Below are 20,507 nucleotides of genomic sequence, written 5' to 3' on the forward strand. Positions count from 1 at the left end.
TAATATCACCTGCACAATCTGTCCTATGGGTTCAGACCACACACAGGGGCTTGACACGTTCCTATGACCCAGAAGGTTTGACTCCTAGATCTACACTTATTATACCCCAGCAACAAAGTTAGGGGGGTATACTGGAATCAGGTTGTCTGTCCGTCCGTCCGTCTGTCCGGCCGTCCGTCTGTCTGTAGACGAATTTTGTCCGGACAACTCCTCCTAAACTGATGGGCCAATTCCAATGAAACTTCACACAAATATAGAGGACCGTGTGTAGATGTGCATGCCACTTTCTTTTTCTCAAAATTATGGTTGCTATGGCAACTGGTCAATATAAACAGGTTTTCCGATAAGAACCCCAACTTTAAGTTTGTCCGGACAACTCCTCCTAAACCGAAGGGCCGATTTCAATGAAACTTCACACAAATATAGAGGACCATGTGTAGATGTGCATGCCACTTTCTTTTTCTCAAAATTATGGTTGCTATGGCAACTGGTCACTATAAACAGGTTTTCCGATAAGAACCTAACTTTAAGTTTGTCCGGACAACTCCTCCTAAACCTAAGGGCCAATTTCAATGAAACTTCACACAAATATAGAGGACTATGTGTAGATGTGCATGCCACTTTCTTTTTTCTCAAAATTATGGCTGCTATGGCAACTGGTCACTATATCACTGGGTTATCTTAGTTAGCCTCTAATTAACAGTTCCAATTCACCATTGACTCGTGCAGATTGTGGGGGTATTAGTCAGCCATCCTGGCGACAGTTCTAGTTATGTATCATCAATAATAATATGTTATTATATATTATTGATACCATATGTCAGTATCTGTACCTGTTGCCATAGGATGACAAGAAAATGAATGATATTCAGAAATAAATCATTATTTATGATACTGATATTCAGAAATGAATCATGATGCTGATCTTCAGATATCACTGTATCAGTGACAGATGTACATTATTTCTATAATGACATCAATAATACACAGGTTTTATGTATCAAATTCTAGGCTCCAGTCTGACATTACCTTGTAGTCCATATTATCATTACAATGAGGAGGAAATAAATGTATAATATTACAACCAGGTCTGCTCATCAAGCATTCATTAAATTGATCACCCAGCTTAGATCAGGGAGAAAAATACACAAATACACACTCAAACACCCTCTCCCACACCTACACACATGCACACATGCACACAGGCACACGCACGTGTGCATGCACACACACACACACACACACACACACCCACACACACACACACACCACTAAAAAACCTTCCCCAACCACCACCACACACACACCCTATCATCCTTTCGAAACACACATTGAATGTGAAAACTTATCTATTTTACAACAATTTCAGAACAATTATATGAACTTAAATTTCCATACTTATTGGCCACAATTGAAGCGCACAAGGGCCGAGCAGATGACCCCATACCTTTTCACATCAAAGCAGGGAGTTGAACCCCCCAAATGTCTAGGTAATGCAAGTGCGGCACCCAACTACCAAATATACAGCTATGTCCAGGACCTCCTCCCCCCCCCCCCCCCACCACCACCAGTTCACCACCTCCAGTAACACCACCACCACCAGTACATACACAAACTTGAACAAAACTTGAAACATGATACTCCCAAGTCTCCCACAGTTAATCACTAATTGCTATATACCAGTATGTATCATATTATTCCACTTCGTAATAGGATTTGCAGGACATTGCAGTAATGGCAAAGGAAGTTAGATATTTGAAATGTCGTGTTCTTTCTATAACGGTACAATACTTGTATCCACAGGGGCTTGGCACCCCTTCCTAACCCATGGAGGAAATATAAAGGTATATTAATGATTTATACAGTATTATGTATCAAAAGTAGTAACTCCTCACAGGAGCAAACCACACAAACTTTTTTTTTCAAATCATACATTGTCAGCTCCTACACTTTTACAGATCGTAAATACCACTTCTTAAAATATTAAAATATACCATGATGACACTGTGCAAGGATATCACGGTTAGTCAATATATTTAATTTCTGTACCAAAAATTGGTCCGATTACCAACATCTAATTTAGGTAAGTGAGTTTGGTTTTGTGTGCTTAACAGTGATGGCAATCCCAATTAAGCATAAAATGCCATTTTGTTAATTAGCTATGCATTAGTGACTGGGCTGACATTCAGGCAGACACAGGAAATGTCTACCTACATGTAGCCTATTATATATAATCGTCCTTTTTTGTCAAATGCCTTTTGTTAATTAGCTATTCATTTAAAGTGACTGGACGGACATTCAGGCAGACAGTGAAATGTGTAACTAGCCTAATCTTCCTATTTTCTTAAAAGCCTTGTGTCATCAACTTGCTCAATTATAGACTGCTATTTTTGGACAATTTCTTTTTAGTATAGACTTAAACAATCATACATTATAATTTTTAAGAGGTTGATCTGGTTTGCTCCTCAGCGGAGTTCCTTAATAAATAATATAAGTGTAAATGGACAATGAGTTTGGAATTTGTGTAGCCCCTGTGATTGTATTGTTCATTTTTATCTATCAATTTACTGTTTCTGCATTCTATACCACAGGGGCATAGTAGCAATCACACAACCACCAGAGTCTCGAGATATATTTGATATTGCCCTCTAAACTTTTCAAACCAAGTATTTCTGAACTCATTAAAACTGATTTCCAAGTTTTTCATTGCATAACTTGTTACCAAATTTTTTCAATGTTAGGTAAAATTCACAATACCAGTGTATTTGTCTGTTACAATCCTAAAAATGCAACCCTGTTAAACAAAAAATTTGAGATATCTTGTACTATATTTACATCATTTTATTTTGTGATGGAGCACTTTTTTGTTACATATCACTTTTTTACGCATTCTCGAATATTTTCTTTAAATTTTTTCCTGCCCCCATGACAACCCCTTCCATTTTCTAAGGTCTTATTATAGATGGACCAGACAAAATGGAATAGAATGTTTAAAGGACAGATAGTATGTGTGTATTATCAGAGGGATTAAGGATCTTTACAAGTCCACATTTTGGACATAAATGGAGTTCTTTTCAAAATAAATGTCCTTAATGCTTCACTAGAGAAATGAAAGTAGCACAAAAGCAATCCCCGAATGACTTGCTATTGCTCTGAATTCAATCCTTTCAAATTTACACAGGTTCACGATTTTTGATGTCCAACACACCACGTTAAGTCGATATACTTTGTTGTAAGTACTGTTGATGGCGAACATCTTGGGTCTCGTTACAGCAGGAGAATGTTAGCATATGTCCAGTTAAATAAATCTATACTTAAAACTGTTCAAAGTGCGAGAGGTCCACCTTAATTGAAAAATCCATTTCCATTTAATGTATTTTCAAGTTTAACAGGTGATCCATAATTTTTTACGCTGAACTGTTTGATTATATTTTATCTATAGATGTTTAGAAAGAACACTTATTTCAAATCATTAATTACTGATTTCAATTTTGTTATCTGAAATTATTGCTTATTTCAAAATATTGCTTATTTAAAATCATCAATAATTTTAAATCATTGCTTATTAATTGCTTATTTCAAATTATTACTTACATGTAAATGCTTATTTCAAATTTTGCTTGATTATTTATTCCAAATTACTGCTTAGGTATTTCAAAACACTTCTGATTTCAAATTTGCTTAGGTATTTCAAAACACTTCTGATTTCAAATTATTTTGCTAACTGATTGCTTTTGACAAAGTTAAACATCATACGTCCAATTCCCTAAGCAAGGGGTTGGGTTGTCTAACAACTAAATTTTATAATTACTTATAGTAAGTTTCAAGTAAACTTGAAATTAATGATATGATGATGAATGAACAGACTCGGTACAAACACTACCCAACTAATTGCAACTTATACATACCTTAATTTGTTCAATACATCTAGTTCAGCTATATACATAGGCAGGTACATTAATATTGAGCTTGAAATTTATTCTGGTAACTTATTTTTCCATAACAATATGACTCACTCACTCACTCACTCACTTCAACTTCAAAAACTTTCAGCAGACATACAACAATAGATTATAACAGATATATATGGCTTAATTGAAAGCATTTTTTTATAAACCCTTTTAATTATCAAGATTCAAATTTATTCTCACATAATTCCAACAATGAATTATCAGATAAATGGATTCTTTGATAGGATAATTTTTTCAATAAACACTTTTTTTCATTTGTGAGTCATCTCCTGAGAGCTCATATGTCCCAGTGAGTATCGCCAATGGTGTATTTTGCTGGCTTACTGTCACAAAAACCTACAGTATTATGGATGTAAAATCAATTAACTATTTATATTACTACAAGTTCCTCTAATATGGCATCACTCGCATTGTGTGTAGCAAACACTCATTTGCTGAACAAGTTTACGAGATTATTTCGCTCCTATTAATGTCAAAACCTGATAGTCCCTTAATAAACTCCATCTGACAAACAAGCTTATTATATTAAATTATTCACTGCTTCACCAATGTTATTCTCCCGCTTTTGGTGCAATTATATTTTCAACAGCCTTTGCAATGACATAGAGAATTTTTAATAGCATTTATATCAGTCTAATACTGTAAATGTGTAAATTTACGCGATGGGGAAAATTACGCTAATTATGCGGATCCCTTTTGATCGCAAAAATTTCCCCCACGTGTATCATTTTGATATTAATTTGAGTAAACTCAAACAACAAAAGAAGGTGGGTCAATCGCGAAAATTATCCCCATGTGTATAGTTAACGTATCAAAATTGCGAAATTAAACCCCCGCGAAAATAACCACGTTTACAGTAATTGGTCAACTGCTTAAGCAGCACAAATTGATGCCTTGCTAATGGTTTCTTATGACTGTGTATTATTTTCATACTAAGACAAGCTGTGTTGTGATGAACAGTGAATTCTCACCTATACCTGGCAAACAAAATTTCCATAATTTCGAGCAGAGTAAATCAGACATAGAACATTTCCCTTTAGGTAGCAAATTATCCCATATAGGTGTTGTGACTGAATTTGCACATGCAGTCTATCATTGCGAGCGGATTGTGTCCTTCATCGAGAGATTTAAAACCCATTTAAGCTATATATTACCAAAATAGAAGCAAAAACTTTCATAAGTTTTAGTTTTTTCGCCATACCGTATAATATTCTTTTCGCATATGACGCGACAGGTGGCGTTACTGGTCAAGATGAAGTATGTATGTGATTGGTCAATGTAGCAGTAAATGCAAAATGCAGATATGCAGTTAATAACGAAACAAAGTTAAGATTGAATGCAAGCTGAATAAGTGGATTCATCTTTTAAAATGACACATTAATAAAATTATATTCCTGATTCAAATGCAGTCTTATTATCACCACCAATGATTCAAACTGATATAATTTTGTTATCCGTGCTGAACCGCATTACATGTAGTTCGTGGATTTATTTCTTGTTTTAATATATGGACCATATCTGAGGGTCAGCTTTCTGTTTTATGGAACCAGTATTTTAATTTTGTGATGATTTGATCTTGGATTTAGCAAGCAAATAATAGATATGTAGGAGCAAAATCGATTTATAACAGTAATATTAACAAGGTTATATATATATCACATTCAAAATCTGTTGTTGATATGAAAAAGAGGCTCCATATGCCTGCAAAATGCCTACATAAATTATTTTCAACAAACTGTTAAATGGTTTTGTAAATTCATCTCTTGGTTGATCAGGTTTCACAGCGAAAACATATTCGCTTTTTACATAGATGACCTTAGTTTGATTCCCTGATGGGACATAAAAAGGTGTCGGTCTCACCTGGGCAACCATTATATATAATGTTGGGAGTTCCTTCAGCAATAGGGCACCCAGTGTACTCCAGCTTCCATCAGAAACTGATCAATATAAAGTCTACACTTTTTAAAAACAATATCAAGAAAAAAATGGCACTGTTCAGCTGGTTTTATACAATAGTACCTTAAAGTCACAGCTCAGATTTAACAGGTGAGCCAAAATACAATCAAGGGACGTAACTGCACCATCTGTGCAGGTCTTGCACAACTAATTAATTCACTATCAGCAATGACTACATCCCCTCAATCACTTATTTGAAGCTTTGAAGATTTCCCTTCCAGAAAAATTATGTTATTGGATATGTTTATTAGCATATAAGAGCACAAAGTATACAATGGACAGGGGAACCCCGACCTGGGGAATTTCCGCCTTTATACACCTGGAATCCTACGTCTTTCTATTTACACCAGGAGTGTATAGTTTTGATTTTCAAAATCTCAAGACCTTATTCTTTATTCTTGAATATAGGAAGTACCAATTTTATTGGTTATTTACTCAGGAAATAGCCACAAACCCAAGAAACACATTTTCCTCTGGGACTTGGTTCAGGCAAAACACCAGCTGATTGGCTGAATTAGCTGTGTGAGTTTTAAAAGGTAGCATGAAACTTAGCTAATTATAATTACCATTGATGTATTATGGATGTAGTAACATGCACTGGACAGTCAAGACTGGTGCCATTATCTGTGCCCTGATCACCAGTATAGCCTTGATCTTGAATCAGATATTTTATAATGTTTATTTTAACACTGGGATGACATGTCATTCATCTTAATAAAACCCTTTTTAAAAAGAAACACCAGCACATATGTATTCAATTCTGAAACAGGACCTGTTCGGTTCACACTTGAAATATAAGTAAGGCTTATCGCATTTTTTGTCCTGATGTTTTGCAGTGCTAGCATCTTATAACCCACAGCCCTATTATATACACGTGAATGCATGATTTCTAAAACTTCGGGGAGAAGGCATATGACTCACACTTAAGTTTCCTACAAACATTGTTTACAATAATATATATATCGTATCAATGATGACCCAAATATTTTCCTTTCCACCAGGATCTTCCAGAGCTGTTAAATGGCAATAATTATCTAATAGCATTATACTCCTCACAAATTCTTTAGGCTGCCCAGAGGCTGCATGATAAAAAGCCAATAATATAAAATATCTGCTTTTATTGGCACAGTCATCAAAAAACCTTTGGACGTAGAAACTACAATAAAAGACGGCTTACAATATCTACAGACTGAAAATCATTTTTAGACATAACTAAATATTCAGTCTAAACTTATTCATGAGCACTAATTGTATGTTAATTACACACACCACACCACCCACCTTAATGCACTACAACCTTGGATCTAAACCACAAACCAACCACCACCTCCCATATCTAAATAACTACCATATTTATTCTTGTATCCAACCCCTTCCCTCTTTACCACAAACCAACCATCACCCCCATATGTTAAATTACTACCACTAATAACTACCTCTAAACCACAAACCAACCACCCTCTGTATATAAGTAAATAAGATGTACCATATTTATCCTTGTATCTAACCCAGTACCCCTAAACCACAAACCTACCACCCTCTGTAAGTTAATACCATATTTATCCTTGTATCTAACCCCTTCCCTCTAAACCACAAACCAACCCCCTCTGTAATTAAATACCATATTTATCCTTGTATCTAACCCCTTCCCTCTAAACCACAAACCAACCCCCTCTGTAAGTTAATACCATATTTATCCTTGTATCCAACCCCTTCCCCCTAAACCACAAACCTACCACCCTCTGTAAGTAAATACCATATTTAACCTTGTATCTAACCCATTACCCCTAAACCACAAACCAACCCTCCTCTGCAAGTAAATACCATAGTTATTCTTGTATCCAACCTCTTCCCCAAAACCACAAACCAACCAACACTTTCCTCCAAACCACAAATCTCTTTCAGTAACTACAACAGTTATTCTTTTGAACAAACCCTCGAGCTCCCTCTAAACTCCCTCTATAAGTATTGTCCATGGTTAATCTTATACCCTGGTGACCTTCTCACTCTAAACCATCAACTCCCTCTGTAAGTAAATACAATAGCTATTATAATCACCACCCCTTCCTCTAAACCATCAACTCCCTCTGTAAGTAAATACAATAGCTATTATAATCACCACCCCTCCCTCTAAATCATCAACTCCCTCTGTAAGTATAACTACAATAGCTATTACAATCACCACCCCTTCCTCTAAACCATCAACTCCCTCTGTAAGTAACTACAATAGCTATTATAATCACCACCCCTCCCTCTAAATCATCAACTCCATCTGTAAGTAACTACCACAGTTATTATAATCACCACCCCTCCCTCTAAACCATCAACCCCCTTTGTAAGTAACTACCACAGTTATTATAATCACCACCCCTCCCTCTAAACCATCAACCCCCTCTGTAAGTAACTACCACAGTTATTATAATCACCACCCCTCCCTCTAAACCATCAACCCCCTCTGTAAGTAACTACAATAGCTATTATAATCACCACCCATCCCTCTAAACCATCAACCCCTTCTGTAAGTATACCACAGCTATTATTAAATAAGCACCACCCATCCCTCTAAACCATCAACACCCTCTGTAAGTAACTACCACAGTTATTATAATCACCACCCCTCCCTCTAAACCATCAACTCCATCTGTAAGTATAACTACCACAGCTATTATAATCACCACCCCTCCCTCTAAACCATCAACCCCCTCTGTAAGTAACTACCATAGCTATTATAATCACCACCCCTCCCTCTAAACCATCAACTCCACCTGTAAGTAACTACCACAGTTATTATAAGCACCACCCCTCCTTCTAAACCATCAACACCCTCTGTAAGTAACTACCACAGCTATTATAAGCACCACCCATCCCTCTAAACCATCAACTCCATCTGTAAGTAACTACCACAGTTATTATAATCACCACCCCACCCTCTAAACCATCAACACCCTCTGTAAGTAACTACCACAGTTATTATAATCACCACCCCTCCCTCTAAACCATCAACTCCATCTGTAAGTAACTACCATAGCTATTATAATCACCACCCCTCCCTCTAAACCATCAACTCCACCTGTAAGTAACTACCACAGTTATTATAAGCACCACCCCTCCCTCTAAACCATCAACTCCCTCTGTAAGTAAATACAATAGCTATTATAATCACCACCCCTTCCTCTAAACCATCAACTCCCTCTGTAAGTAAATACAATAGCTATTATAATCACCACCCCTCCCTCTAAATCATCAACTCCCTCTGTAAGTATAACTACAATAGCTATTACAATCACCACCCCTTCCTCTAAACCATCAACTCCCTCTGTAAGTAACTACAATAGCTATTATAATCACCACCCCTCCCTCTAAACCATCAACTCCACCTGTAAGTAACTACCACAGTTATTATAAGCACCACCCCTCCCTCTAAACCATCAACACCCTCTGTAAGTAACTACCACAGCTATTATAAGCACCACCCATCCCTCTAAACCATCAACTCCATCTGTAAGTAACTACCATAGCTATTATAATCACCACCCCTCCCTCTAAACCATCAACTCCACCTGTAAGTAACTACCACAGTTATTATAAGCACCACCCCTCCCTCTAAACCATCAACTCCCTCTGTAAGTAAATACAATAGCTATTATAATCACCACCCCTTCCTCTAAACCATCAACTCCCTCTGTAAGTAAATACAATAGCTATTATAATCACCACCCCTCCCTCTAAATCATCAACTCCCTCTGTAAGTATAACTACAATAGCTATTACAATCACCACCCCTTCCTCTAAACCATCAACTCCCTCTGTAAGTAACTACAATAGCTATTATAATCACCACCCCTCCCTCTAAACCATCAACTCCACCTGTAAGTAACTACCACAGTTATTATAAGCACCACCCCTCCCTCTAAACCATCAACACCCTCTGTAAGTAACTACCACAGCTATTATAAGCACCACCCATCCCTCTAAACCATCAACTCCATCTGTAAGTAACTACCACAGTTATTATAATCACCACCCCACCCTCTAAACCATCAACACCCTCTGTAAGTAACTACCACAGTTATTATAAGCACCACCCATCCCTCTAAACCATCAACTCCATCTGTAAGTAACTACCACAGTTATTATAATCACCACCCCACCCTCTAAACCATCAACACCCTCTGTAAGTAACTACCACAGTTATTATAATCACCACCCCTCCCTCTAAACCATCAACTCCATCTGTAAGTAACTACCAGTTATTATAATCACCACCCATCCCTCTAAACCATCAACACCCATAAATTTCTAAATGAAATGTAAATTTCTTAACAAATACCTGGTATCAGAATTCAATGAAAATTCCCATAATTGTATGACGTACATTTCCACTCCTCTTTCTGAATGCATTATTTCTTTTGTTAAGTTTTACTATAAGGAAGCATTTAACAGTGGCAAATTTTAAAGTAGCTTTTGATGTAAATAATACAAAGAAGAAATATATACGTATGTTAGCCCACAGGTGCCTTATTCTCATTTATATATACTATATATGTTATTATTTTATAAAATGAGTCAGGCACCTGTGGTTAGCCAAATGTCTGTAATCTTCCACATTACTTAGCAATTTGTCAGGTTTTTATGCAAGAAACAAACAAATGTCCATCTTAAATTTGTTACAATGTATATTCAGATGGTCCCTATTCCTTGTAAAATTCAGACCAATATTTCGGTTAAGCTATAATATATGAATAGCAGGAATCTGTGCTTGCGGAACATTTGAGTTACAGGTACATTCATTGATATTTAATCTTTAACACAGTTCATCAGTAAAGAAAGAGAAAGAAGGTTTAATTTTACTTGTTTGATAAAATATTTTCAACAAGATATTCATTATGGTAAAAAAAGGAATCCTGTTGAAATTCAATCTAAAAGTACTGTATTTGAAAATTGCCGAAGGAGGAACAGGTGCGTATTAGGTTATGAAAACCCTAAGTTTATCAGTAAATAGCGGCAATTTGAATGTTTAAAAATAAATGAAGTAAAACAATTTTTTTTTGTTTTTAGACAAATTTCTCTAGCATTTTAAATACAAAACATATTTCATCAAAGAAACAGTGAGATTTTAATACAAGTCCATAATAAAGTAGGAGAGGCCCTTATTGGAGCAATGGTGACCGCATTTCATTTGATACTATTTCATATAAATCCCTAAAAGCGGAAATAAATGTATAATCTTACAAAAGTTCCTTTCTCAAAATAGCCTAGCTTTCAGGCTTAACTTCTGCTGAGGGAAATCTTTTTACCCTAGTTTTCAAACTACATTGTCCTTATTATATAATTTCTCTTCCTCAGGGAATTTTTTTGTCCTCTCCTAAATTCCATTGCTTTGAGTTCATCTCCACCTTAGAATCAAGTAATTGTTCCTATTCTTTCCAGATTTGAATGATTTCTGTGATGAAGCAGGAAGCTTGTATGTTATCTGATTAAATAGATATAAAACTTTCCATCCATGATGCTAAACATGTCATGTCCACTGGGATTTAAATGACAACACAGGGGCTTGGCACGATTTTCCAAATGATGGTCTATATATATACTGTATGTATTATAGTAGACCATCATTTGGAAAATCATGCCAAGCCCCTGTGAATGACAATGAAGAATAAAACTTCCGCACCGAAAATTTTCTCCGTATTCACATCATATAACTTATTTAACGTGTTCATAAACTTGACATTATCCTTTCAATGAAGCCCACCAAGCAGCTTAATATTGTGATGTATTTTTCCAGCTAGCAGTTTTATAAATATTCTTTGGAAAATAAAATTCTTCACAAAAATATGATTAGCTGAGACTCATTTATGTCTCCATATGAAAAATAACACAATGAAAAATGAAAGTTCCCATGGATATTCAAAACCTTTATAAAATTTTAATTTAATATTGAAGTATTAAGTAAGCTATACATGGTTTATAAAGTATGAATAACACTGGAATATTCTAAAAATGGTAGAGTAACATCTTTTAAATGTATATTCTTAAGCATTGAACTGTTACCAAATGGTAGTACATGTATACAGTCGATATGAATACAATTTGGGTGACAGATAAAATAGAATGTCGCCCATTAGGGCGACATGAAATATTTATCTGTCACCCAAATTGTATTCATATCGACTGTAAACTACCATTTGGTAACAGTTCAATGTTTATATTTACTTTCATAATTTTTAAAATTTACTGTAGCTTAAGACGTGTTTAAATTTGCCGCTTCCTCTATCACTGACGTCATCAGGTTCAAATACCAAAACAGTTGAAACTGCCAGGATTAATATAGTCCCTCATGTCGTTATTGATAGCAAACACATACAATAGTTTTGCACAAAGTTGGCTTTATTTTCTATTTCTTATACGTTTGTAGATATCGTCAAATTATTCACAATTGCATAATTTCTGATTGTTTAATATCCAAGCCGTTTTTCGGCGCAATGCTATACGGTTAACATTTAGAAGTGATGCGGCTGCAAAGGACATACTCCACTCCTCTGAAATACTTAAGTTTCTATCGACTGGATTTATGTTATTTTCAGAAGAATATCAGTTCTTAAATTCTAAATGAAAGTCGTCTTGACAGTAGGTGAAAACGATTCCAAAGATATTTTGTTCGAAACAGATTCAAGTTTAACCAGTCGCATCTTAGCAGACAATTTTCAACTTCACAGGGGCTCGATTTTGTAAGGTACAGTAGGTCTTTAACATCAGTGAATAACCACTAAACTAAAATATGCATACACAAACGGAAACCATGTCGATGCTCCCGATTTGTCACAAGATTTTTATTTTATTTTTCTATAAATACTGGACTTTTAATGTTGTCGTGTCTTACATTTCTGAAAATTCGGGAACGAGCCCCTGTGAGTGTGACGACATTGACAATTTGATAATTCTTAGATCAATAACGGCGCTTATAGTTATTTTGTGTTGACCACATTTTGTTTTAATTATAAAATATCACTCTCATAACTTGTGAAGTTGCTTTATTTTTTGTGTTGTGGATTATAAATGCTAGCATTCGAAATCTCTCCAGGCCGAAAGTAGCTGGCGGCCATTGTTTTGACCAGCAACACCTGGGGCTGTATTCCTACTCTGACCGAATCACTGTAAATTGTAGTATACAGTCTCATGAATACAATTTTGTTTACTAACGACATATAGGCAAATGCAGCAAAGAATTTAAATAAAGTATTATGAATAAAATTCACGACAGTAGAAATATCATCTATATATATGATCGTAAGAGGCGACTAAATTTGGGATCTTATGTTTTCTCTTCTTTCTGAACAACTTTCTTCTTCCTAATGTCTCCCTTGACAATGGTCTTCAGTTGAGTGTTCGCCCCTGTGAGGAAGGCTTTGGGTTCTGTCCCCTGGCCGAGACATACAGAGTCATTAAAAATGGTAGTTACAAGCTACTCCTGCTTAGCGCTCAGCATTTTGGGAGTGGGACGACTGGTTGGCCCGTTGTCAGTATAATGTGACCGGGTGGGGTGTACTGCTGGGTGTCTTCTGCAGTATGCTTCAGTGAGATAGCATTACAAATCAGCAAAAGTTCCGGCCTATCACAAGGAGACTTAACACGTACATACCGCAGCCTCTCAAAACACACATACGCACTCACCACACGCATTCATATCACAAACACGGGAGGCCGTCCTTAAATGACCTAAGCTGTTAATAGGACCTTAAACATTTAAAAAAAAAAAAAAAACATCAAAAGGTCACTACAATGAAATGAATTACATAATATATTTTTGACTTTGGCACTAGAAGCTGCATATGAGGATAATTAACAACTAAAATTAAATTTTAAGGTGCTGCACATGCCCAACAGAAAGTAATTCAAAACAGGAATATATAGCTAGACTGTTGTTTATTTTTTATTCAATACCAAAAGTTACATACTTTACACTTTTACCATCAAAAAAAAAGTCTGAGCTTCTGTTTTTACATTTTTAATTTAATTCTTCAATAAATAAATTACTGCATTCCAAAGAAATTCTATTTAACTCTGCCTCTATAATTGGTTTGTGACATTATAGGTCTTATAAGTTATATATCATTTTTAGGACTGTGTTATTAATTATTTGCTGGTGTTAATTAGACATATTTCTATACTGTGGGTACATGTCGTTTGACACCAACACATTAAAGTGGTTGAAATATGACTATATTTATTTAAATTCCATATTTTATTAACACCAGTATATGCCATTACGTAATAAATATTTAGAATGCTGATGGTTCCCAGCATGGTTATAACGGTAATCCACAGTCTTGATACTCTCTGTTTGTACAAAAGATGAGCAAAGTCCCCCCCCCCCCCCCCCCCCCCCCCCCCCCCCCCCACCACCACCACCACCACCACCAAAATTGTCAAAGTAATACACTAGAATGCAATATTTTGCATTTACCTGCTAATTTTTTCCCCGGGGAGTACTCCTGTACCCCCAGTAATTTGGCATGCTCCCCCTAACTGAAAATCCTGTATCCGACCCTGTATTAGACTGGCCACCAGCCCCTAAACTTATAATCTAATCAACCCCTAAACTTATAATCTAATCATAAATTTTTGTACAGAAATAACCATTTTAATACAAGGTTATTTCCCTCTGTAGTTTGAAACTTGGGATCTCTAGAGTCAAACATATGATAGTGACCAATATTATAAAGCTCAATCTTATATATAATTTGAATGGTGTACATGTTCTGTCAGTTTTCCTTAAGCATGCATGGTGACCAGATAACCTCAACAATGGTTAATGGTCGATACAAAGTTTGAAGTATACATTACTGTATGTTTAATGTTATGTTAATACAAACATCACAGTCATAATTAATCTGTCTAGATAGACAAGTATCCTCTGGCCACTACAACTGGGATGGCTTAATATTATGTAACAATCTTCAACTTTAGCTAATGGTGCAAATCCCCATAGGGTCCTTCCAAAAGGACAATGACTAATTCTGTACATGTACAGCTAACAGTCACACATCATTTATATATTACATAAATATAATTACAGCTGTTGTTATATTTAGACTCCCTGCAGTACAGAACTCCAGTCTGACACTTTAGGTTACTGGACAAGTTATCAGCTCCATAATTAACAAAAAAATTACAACTATATACTGTAAGATAAAGTCTAAAATTACATTTATTTTTAATATTTGCCATATTCTATTTATATTTCTATATCAAAAAAAATTAAAGAAATATATGCAATATTCTATTTATATTTAATTGAAAATGTTCCCAATTAAACAAAAACAATTTTTTTATTATGTAGTCTGAAAACATATTAAAGCTGTAGACACAGGGGCTTGACACGATCCTATGATCAAGAATGAAAAAATAAACCCCAGGGTCCAGCCCTTAGATCACTTATTTTCAATAATAACTGATCTAGGGGTCAAGTCCTGGGGTTAGTTTTTCATTCTTAGTCACAGAAAAGTGGTCAATAATAAATGTAAGCTCTACATTTTCTCACAATGACTGACCAAAATCAGTGAAATGAAACCTGGCAATAAGCGAAGTCATGTAGGTGGTAAACTAGGAGCTACATTCTTTAGCGAGCTCAAGAATTATTTATGGACGAGGTGAACACAAGTGACATGTCTATGATGGCAGATCAATCATGTCATCAACACGTAAAAAAGTGTCCCTGTACTTCTGGGCATCTACCTCCCAGCCATTAACATAGATATTGTACATGGTCATCTGTCTTGAAAGCTATGGCTGTTTGTTTTATCTGTAAATGAATAATGATGTTGATAAAGACAATGCCTCATTGTGGATCAAAGTTTTAAAGTTAAACACTAATTTACTTGTGTGACAAGCATGTGACAAATACATAGTGTCAGGTATAGCGTCATAAACATAAAGCCTTGTTGTGATGTATACCTGTCATGGAAAACATTATTTATGTTTTCTAACAGTAGTGAACCTTCTAGCTAGAATTGGTTACAGCTATATGGGGAGCAAATAAGCTTAAGTAAAGCAGTTTCCATGATCTGTTGTTTTTTTCATTTACATAAACCTAGCAAAAAGTCAATTATAATATACATGTACCTAGGTTTGCCTCGTTTGTTTGCGGGATTTATTGCCCCGTCAAATGCCTGGATCATTTTAAGGTGGGGGTCTACTTGTTGTAGCAAGTGGCTACCTATCAATTATTTAATATAGTTTTGAGGCCAATCGTTTGCCATCCAAAGCAATAGGGCTATTTTAGATTTTTCCCTCGATACCATGGTCATTAATCTCAATTTCCTCAAAAATCCCTAATTACCATGAGTGGCGATCAAACCACACACCTTGGGATGTTCATTGATGGAGGTTGCACCCCAAAAGATTCTGGGAGGAGTATATTCCATGTGGTGTAACGTGGTGTAGAACACCAGACTTAATCCCTAGGGTAAACTTCTGACACCACATGAACCTTACCATCTTCAATCCCAGAGATAAATACTAATCTATAGTCATAATAAGCAAAGATTGTATCCTAATTTAGTTTATTTCGTTTAACGTCCTATTAACAACCAGGGTCATTGAAGGACATGCCTGATTTCGGAGGTGGAGGAAAGCCGGAGTACCTGGAGAAAAATCACCGACCTACAGTCGGTACCAGGCAACTGTCCCACATGGGTTTCAAACTTGCGACAAAGAGGTGGAGGACTATAGTGATAAAGTGTTGGGACACCTTAACCACTCAGCCAACATGGCCCCTAAGAGGTATCCTTGTAACCCTGGTAAATACTAGCCGCAATATACCGCTCGGCTAGAGAGATCTTCTCTTTAGCTCAATCGGTTGAGCGTAAGACTAGTAAGCCAGAGGTCCGGGTTCGATCCCTAGCGGAGGCAGTGATTTAAATTTAATTAATCATGTGCTCTGTTACATTGGCGCCCATGTAGGGACGCGGGAAAATACTCAGGATTGCTCCACAAACATCGCTGTTACCCCTGGAAACTCGAGGACGAGTTCTTTCCTGGAGGGGGAGTATGTAACCCTGGTAAATACTAGCTGCAATATACCGCTCGGCTAGAGAGATCTTCTCTTTAGCATGAGGACGAGTTCTTTCCTGGAGGGGGAGTATGTAACCCTGGTAAATACTAGCCGCAATATACCGCTCGGCTAGAGAGATCTTCTCTTTAGCTCGATCGGTTGAGCGTAAGACTAGTAAGCCAGAGGTCCCGGGTTCGATCCCTAGCGGAGGCAGTGATTTAAATTTAATTAATCATGTGCTCTGTTACATCCTTAATCAAGACTTAAAATCTATATCCCTAACTCACTCTAGTATTTTTCCAACAACCAAAACTCCTCTGCTTGTGGCTTTAAACAAGGAACAAAGAGCCATGCATAAGCTTAATGTATCATAACGAGACAATTAAATATGTCTTGGAAAAGTGCCACTGTGAACAACGACACTAATACTTTACATTTAATTATGTATTGTCTCAAGAAGTCTTGCATGCAATATCTGGCAATTGTACAAGATATACATGTATACCATGTATATATATACATATATATATATAAAGAAAACGTTAAAAGACTTGAAAACACTAGATACATAGGCTAGGCAACTAGGTGCTGTATATTCTGAGTTTAAGGCCTGGTCACTTCGTCGGGGCAAGAGTCAAAATTGTCTTCCTTCGTCATTTGTGTTACCTGTAATATGTTATATATCTAATCATTTAGCAGAATGCATCATATGCAAAATGTGCTGTTGTCCAAGTGTAAACTAGATTTGAATTTCCTGTCATAGTTGTACTGTATTGGGAATATATGTAGCTATTTGTGTACAATTCGCATCCACGTATGTATATACATTGTATACGTTGTGATCCAGGTATTCATATCATCTAATAGATGACTTGTCACTATGACCCTGTCAGGGTATCGGGCCGACCATCACTGTGCAACTGTAACGTTCTTTTGAGGAACGTGGATGTGGCCCAGTGGTATAAACTGCGGTTATTTCTGGCTAGGTGATTAGGTCCCGTAGATCGTGAGTTTGAGGCCCAGACTGGGCTTGAGTCATAAGATTGTCATCCTTTGTCACGTATGTTTATACAATATACACAATTAACACAATATATACATTAGTCACCAAAATAATTCATCATTTCAATTACTGTGCCATATGAAGTTACACTTGAAATAATCCTTTCTTCATTCTCTTTTTAGACCTGTATATCTTTTAATATTCACTCACATACCGAAAATATCACAACTTTTGTAATTTTTCCCTTTGATTCATGCATTTTCACCTTTTTTTCTTTGAATTTTCTTCTTTTTTCTTCTTACTTGTACAATTTTTTTTTTTTAATTGTTGCCTCTTTCAGCTTACAATATTGGCATTATTTTTTTTGTATTAGTGGTTGGTATATATTTTCTGAGAAATCAATGTTTTATTGGCCAGGAAAATTTTTAGTGATGCCATTTTAGGGACAAAAAAAATTATGTCAAAATGATGTTTCTAAAAAAAGACCCAAATATTACGGGCTGAAAGAGACAATTTTCTAAATGAACTGTAGCAAATTCGGTGATTATTATATAATATTAATTTTTTTCATCATTTGTTGTAGATCTTAAGTATTTTGATACAATGTACATTATTTAGATACATGTATAATGATACATTGTTGTAACCATTGTGGTCAAATTTCTTATGAATTTTTTTTCCCCTGACTGTAAATTTGAAGTATTTTGGTACATTGTTGCAAGTACAGTTAAGACATAATAATAGTGCTACATTCCAATAAATCATATTGTATAATAAAAAAATTTAAGGGATAATATTTGATTCAGTTTACATTATTAGATAAAAATTCATGTAATGAATATAATATAAGATTTTAATTCTTTTACCCCTTGAGGTATAAAAATTCTTATCATTAATTTGTGATCCATTTGACCACTTGACCATGTGTGAAATTCTTACCATTGTGACCCATTTGACCACTTGACTATATATATATGTGTGTATCTTCTAAGCACACAATCTATTATCTACCCACAAGTGGTCGATCTCTGACAGTTTTAGAACATGTATGACCAATGTTCGTCTCAAGTCAGTCTCAATACATCATATGCATGGTGCCTGCTTAGACATCGTCTGGAGACACAGAATGTGTAAACAGTGTGAGGAAACGTAGCGGTCACATGTGTGGAAGGTCTAGGCCTACTTCTTCACATACAAAGCGATACTCACCTTCGATGCCTCGGTGGTTGGCAGCGCAGCATCACCGAGCTGCAGCTTAAGATTGCCTTTGTTGACGAAGTATATTGAAGTAAACATGAATACGGTCCCTATAAAAGCGAGAAGTGTCCAACGAGCCCTCATGTCTGAGCTCACTGGTTTAGACAGCAGACTTCCACCGTAACACACCCCCGGTAGAAATATTCTTCTTCTACGCGAGCATTCGTACGGGTTAGCACGTTAAATGGTTGTGGGGCGCCTACGGGGGAAGTCGACGGTCAAACATAAGAGTAATTTATACTGGAAAGCCGGAAAACCCCAAAACCGGATATCAGTCTGACAGATATATATATAGTATGTGTCATTATGTGTGACCATAGCGTGTAGTTTACGTTTAGCAGACCTTATTATATATATAGGCCATGGCTGAGACATATGTGCATGTTGGTATAGCATCCCCACCACAAATCTTCAGACTATCAGTAAACGTGAACTATGACATTATAATCAATCAATGTAATGTACTTTAATTCTCTTGTGTGTTGATTATCGGGACTTATTTTTCCTTGTAATACAATTCCTGGAAACACTCCGTGGTTAAATAATAGGCTTTTCATATATATTAACGTTCCGGCAGAGACGTGTACATATCCGGTGAATGGATGAATACTTAATTAAACCCCAAAAATAGGTATTATTGTTTACGCCACAAGTTCTAGCTAGGCATTACGTCAGGAAAATATCTGTTTACACCTACTCAAGGGCTTAGAGGACCTCAACACTGGTCTTTGAATTAGCAGTAATGCAATATACATTTTGTTATGAACGTTTTGACAACCACTTTAATTGCAAGTGGTCATAACTAAATTTCACTCGGGGTGAGTATATATTAATCCGACCCCTCATTTACCGGATGCTTTTATTTTCAGTGCGGCTACGTATACTTATCATTGCGAAATCCGATTACTCGTTAATCCGACCCCCTTTCATTTCAGCGTGGTTATACTCACTAACCGACCCCTAAGTACAGAAAGGTCACTCGATCACCAACCCGACCCCTAATTATAGGGTGTTTTCTCACTAACACGACCCCTAATTACGGGAATGTCACTCACTAACCCAACCCCTAATTACAGAGTGGTTTCTCACTAACCCGACCCCTAATTACAGGATGGTTTCTCACTAACCCGACCCCTAATAACAGGGTGTTTTCTCACCAACCCGACCCCTAATAACTAGATGGTTTCTCACTAACCCGACCCCTAATTACAGGGTGGTTTCTCACTAACCCGACCCCTAATTACGGAAAGGTCACTCAGCAACCGGA

At 36.2% G+C, this 20,507-nt stretch overlaps 1 protein-coding gene across 1 annotated transcript in view; it reads right to left on the minus strand.

Moving 5' to 3' along the window:
- The window catches only part of LOC117326066 (methyltransferase-like protein 24), a 43,002-nt gene extending 23,521 nt beyond the window's left edge, over positions 1-19,481 (minus strand). The window contains exon 1 of the mRNA XM_033882667.1: positions 19,193-19,481. Within this exon, the coding sequence (XP_033738558.1) occupies positions 19,193-19,324 (132 nt within the window). The 5' untranslated portion in view covers positions 19,325-19,481. The remainder of the gene's footprint in view (positions 1-19,192) is intronic.
- Positions 19,482-20,507: the final 1,026 nt, after the last annotated feature.

Source organism: Pecten maximus, chromosome 4 (genome assembly GCF_902652985.1).
Source record: "Pecten maximus chromosome 4, xPecMax1.1, whole genome shotgun sequence".
NCBI classification, from domain to species: Eukaryota; Metazoa; Mollusca; class Bivalvia; order Pectinida; family Pectinidae; genus Pecten; species Pecten maximus.